Raw genomic sequence first — 328 nt, 5'->3', positions numbered from 1 at the left:
GATGCCGATTGGCTTCTTCCAGAGCTGCCTCGATGTGGGTCTAAGATCACTACTGTGATAAGTCGACTCATCGAAAACATGGTACCCACCATCAAGACAAACACTGAGGTGAAGTCTACTAGAAAACATATCATTCGGCGTCCCTTGTTCCCTATCCATAGCAGATGACAAGGATTGTTCAAGGTTATACCATCTAGTACGGATAATTCTATCGTCAGCACGCTTATCAACTTTGGTCAAAGGAATAACAACCACCCCAATGGTCTCATCCTTGTTGGGAGCAATACGGTTTTCAACCGAAAGGATCAAAGGCTCGTCAAATGGTTCA

At 44.5% G+C, this 328-nt stretch overlaps 1 protein-coding gene across 1 annotated transcript in view; it reads right to left on the bottom strand.

Moving 5' to 3' along the window:
* LOC101513110 (multiple C2 domain and transmembrane region protein 7-like) overlaps positions 1 to 328 on the bottom strand; it is a 4,991-nt gene that overhangs the window by 1,412 nt on the left and 3,251 nt on the right. Inside the window, 1 exon segment of the mRNA XM_027336480.2 lies at positions 3 to 328. This exon segment is cut by the window's right edge and continues 1,558 nt beyond it. Within this exon segment, the coding sequence (XP_027192281.1) occupies positions 3 to 328 (326 nt within the window).

This window comes from Cicer arietinum, chromosome 7 (assembly GCF_000331145.2).
Source record: "Cicer arietinum cultivar CDC Frontier isolate Library 1 chromosome 7, Cicar.CDCFrontier_v2.0, whole genome shotgun sequence".
Lineage (NCBI taxonomy): Eukaryota > Viridiplantae > Streptophyta > Magnoliopsida > Fabales > Fabaceae > Cicer > Cicer arietinum.
Note: the sequence above shows the minus strand (reverse complement) of the source record. Positions and strands in the feature narration are given on the sequence as shown.